This window comes from Gavialis gangeticus, unplaced genomic scaffold (genome assembly GCF_001723915.1).
Source record: "Gavialis gangeticus isolate Ggan-Ray unplaced genomic scaffold, GavGan_comp1, whole genome shotgun sequence".
In the NCBI taxonomy this organism is placed as follows: Eukaryota; Metazoa; Chordata; order Crocodylia; family Gavialidae; genus Gavialis; species Gavialis gangeticus.
The window spans coordinates 1802127-1805873 of record NW_017728973.1 but is presented as its reverse complement, the minus strand read 5'-3'; the positions used below and the strand labels follow the sequence as shown (position 1 = coordinate 1805873).

The following is a 3747-nucleotide window of genomic DNA, read 5'->3' as shown; positions in this document are numbered from 1 at the left end:
AAAAAAAAAAAAAAAAAAAAAGAGACTGTGTGAGGCCAAAAATGGATTTAAAAAGTCTTTTAAAAACTGTACATGTAGAACAAGTTGTTTTGCTAGTACTTATGCATGTACACAGCCAAGTGAAGGCACCTGCCAAGGGGTTTTGCATACATCCACTACTTATTTACCCTGTCTAGATAGATGTTATTTGTTTTAACTCTTTCCAAAGAGAAGGACTTTAGAAGCTTCAAAGAGAGCCATTAATAATGGTCTATATCAAGCATCAGCATGTCTTTTACCTCCCAGGTTTCAGCCTTGTAATTGCTGCAAGAGAAAAAACTCATCTTTGTCAGTGGCCCATTTATCCAGCCACAATGAGACAGCCTTCAGACAAACAGCATCACTGCTACAGTTACAGAACAAGCTCTCCAGCCTTATTAACATTCATTCCAATTCCCCAGGGAGCTCCATTTTCAGCAGCCCTTTGAGATATTCTGCCACCAATTTGCCTTTGCAGATGGAAAAAGGCCACTTTGCTTTCAGGTCATTCAGATTCAATATACAGCTGCAGGATTTCCAAGCCAGCCAGCCAAGTCTGGCGTTAAGCAAGCTGCACAACACCCTCCTATACAAGGATGTCATGGAAGTTAACATCAGTGCCAGCCTTGAGTGCTGTGCAATTTGCAAAAGTAGGCTATGCCAGGCTAAAGTGAAGCCTAACCCAATATTCTCAGTGCCGGGCCATTTACCTGTTTCAAGTAGCAGAAGGACTGTTTCTAGGGTAGCGTGCCATTTCTGCCTGATTAATGAAACCTACTTTATTCAGCTCAAATGAGAACGTTGAGAGGCACCAGGGTTCAGAAGACCAAAGTGACAAGAGAATTTGCCAACTGTGGCAACTTTTATGCCTGAAAAAGAAGCCTGTTTTATTACTGCTTGGGAGGGCAAGGGGGCAGGTAAAGAACTGACAGCACTTAAGGGAACTTCCTCATCTCTCAATTTTACTTAACAAAAAGGAGGTAGCCACAGCTGTGGAACAGCCTGACCCCAGTAGGAAAGAGGGACAGGGCTACTATGCCAGACTTGTTTCTGCTGCCTATTACAGTGCAGAGGCAAGGGGGACTATGCCAGTTTTGAAGTTGGATGTACTTACTGGCAGGTTTCCAACAGGAAGAGGATGACAGCTGGCTTCTCTCCACCCCAGAACTTTTTGGCCTGTATGCATGCATGCTAACCCTCCTAAATGAGGTGCTGGAGCAGACAGCTGCAGCCAACTGTAGAAGGGCAAATGAGAGGACATGGGGGAAGCCACAAGGGGCTATTTATTTTCCAGGCACAGCAGCAGCTCTACAAGTCCCATTTGAGATTCCCTCCATGAGTGCAGGGCAAGGAGTTCCTAGATGGGAAGCCAAGAAACTCTTGTTGCAGATACAAGGCACTAGCTGGTTACAGGGAGAAGTGGCCCATCTTTAGCTGATGAACTGTGTCAAGATGAAGATGTAGTCATTATCCTAGCTGTTTTTCACAGGTAAAGGCTGAAGTTGCCATAGAAGCATTAAATAAAGAAGTGGAAGCATGACAAGGACATTACTATCAGGACTAAGTTCCCAAACAAGTTTTATGCATATCGTTTATCTGGCTTGACTTTGGCAATTATGGGGTTTCAGAGCCTGGATGCTCTGCAGTTAACACTCAAGGTTACCAACAGCTTAAGCTTGGGACACTTATCCCATGCATGAAAAATACTTTGATCATCTATTAAGAAACCCTCCTCAGCCAGCATCTGCCAAGTCTTGCACTCTTTTACAGACAGGAAGGGTCAGCACAGGAGTGCTTGTCCAAGATTAGGGGCAGTAATAGGACTAGGGAGCTCTAGGTTCTAGTCAAGCTCCAATTCAACCACTGGCCAGCTGCTTCAAGATGCTTTCTAGGTTCTTATATCATGGGCTATGCTTTTGCAGCTGAAACCAGCACACTCACCTCCAATTGTGCTTTCCTGGTATTCGTGGAACTGTCCCTTCACAAAGCGCAGAACAAGGCTTGACTTCCCCACTGCAGACTCCCCCAAGAGAACAAGTTTGAACTGGCAGATTTTATTTCCAGCAGCTGGTCCATTCGGTCGAGCAGCTCCACCTCGACCTGCCATGGTCTGTTCCGATGCAGCAGCGCAGAAGACTCGTGTGCCAAGGTGAGGGGGATTATGCAGATTCTGGACTCAGAGGCACTTGCCAGCAGGTTTCCAACTGGAAGGGGACAGAATTAGCAATATGCTTATCTCCCAGCACAGGCTCTAATCACATGCTCTAGAAAGAATCCCCTCCTGCACAAGCACCCTCCCATCTTGGAGATCCATTATACCTTGGACACAAAGGTGAGCTTACAAGGCAGGGTCTTCCCCTTCCCATGATGCCAAGTCTATAAGACGACTTAGTGGGATGCAACTGCATCTATTTTACAGCCCTTAGCCAGAATTGCTGGGAGAGGGGGAGGTAGCCTGGTCTCGGCCCTGCCAGTGTTCATAGGGAGGCCCAGTGAAGCTTAAATCCTTCTGTGATGAGCAATGGCCTTTGTTTTGTGTACTGACCTCTTTCAAGATAGCAAAGATTAGATGTACAGACAATTCTGGGGTCTTAGCTCTGGTCAGAGCTACAGGACTTGTTTAGCTGCATTAGGACCATTGGCAGCTTGGCATATCCAGTGCCACAAGCCACACAAGCACCTCTACAGCCTAAAAGGCAGTGGAGGTAGAAGGAAGAGGGGAAAAAAGTGCGATTACTAGTCTGAGATGACAAGATACCCAGAGACCAAAGCTCAGGCCCCATTCCATCCATCTAGTTGGGGGTCCCTGAAGCAGTGTTGGCAGTACACATCTTGTTTCCAAATGTGTGTGTTGGGGGGGGAAGAGAACCTAGTCTAAAGACTGTCCTCTATGATGGTCTGCTCTTTACTAAAGGCAGAGATGAGACACTAGACTAGAAATGCATGCAGAATAAAATGTGTGTTAACCTTTTCCTTCTTCCTCCCCTCAAGAAGAAAGTGTTATCTTCATTTCAGACCCAGACAGTTTACTTTGAAGCTACCAAAAAAAGGAACCAGGCTCCTATGCAGCAATCAGAAGTCAAACAGGTGCCATAAAAAACAAAACAAACAGTACAAAAACAAAACCAAAGAAAGCCACAGCTAGCAGGGAAGGCAATAATGAAAACTCTGCCACAAGCAGTAGTTCTAAAGTAGTAGTTACAATAGCATTACAGAGTCGCCCTCAATCATTGCCCAAATCCATCTCATTTGGAATCCCTATAATAGCAGAACCCTTCATCCCAAGGAAGTCATGGCTCAACCATCCCATAACAAGTGATCTTAAAAAAAAAAGCCCCAGGTTCAGCAATCAGGAATCAGCACATTTATTATTGAGACCTTTGCTCCAGTGCAGCTAGCATACTTTTATTTGCTACCAGGGACCTAGTTTGTATGTGCTATCATTCATTTAAGGACCAATTGTTCTTTCTGCTGTACAGGCATCATGCAGGCCCAGTACTCCACATCTTTCCAAGGGCGTAAGGATGTTAAGAACTGTTGCTACAAAAAGAGCATGAAGAAAGTTTTATTTGAAGATGTGTAGGGTTTTGTTTTTTTAAAAAAAAAAACAAACAACACAAAAGAACCCAGCTCCCTACCCCCATCCCAAGAAAGGAGGAAATTACTCAATCCACTGTGGGGGAAGGTTTGCAATTGGAAGCTGTAAGGATGCAAAACTGCAAATCCACA

General features: G+C 44.9%; 1 protein-coding gene across 1 annotated transcript in view; it reads right to left on the bottom strand.

Moving 5' to 3' along the window:
- The window catches only part of RAB5C (RAB5C, member RAS oncogene family), a 9675-nt gene extending 7417 nt beyond the window's left edge, over nucleotides 1–2258 (bottom strand). Inside the window, exon 1 of the mRNA XM_019506070.1 lies at nucleotides 1960–2258. Coding sequence (XP_019361615.1) covers nucleotides 1960–2125 — 166 coding nt within the window. The 5' untranslated portion in view covers nucleotides 2126–2258. The remainder of the gene's footprint in view (nucleotides 1–1959) is intronic.
- Nucleotides 2259–3747: the final 1489 nt, after the last annotated feature.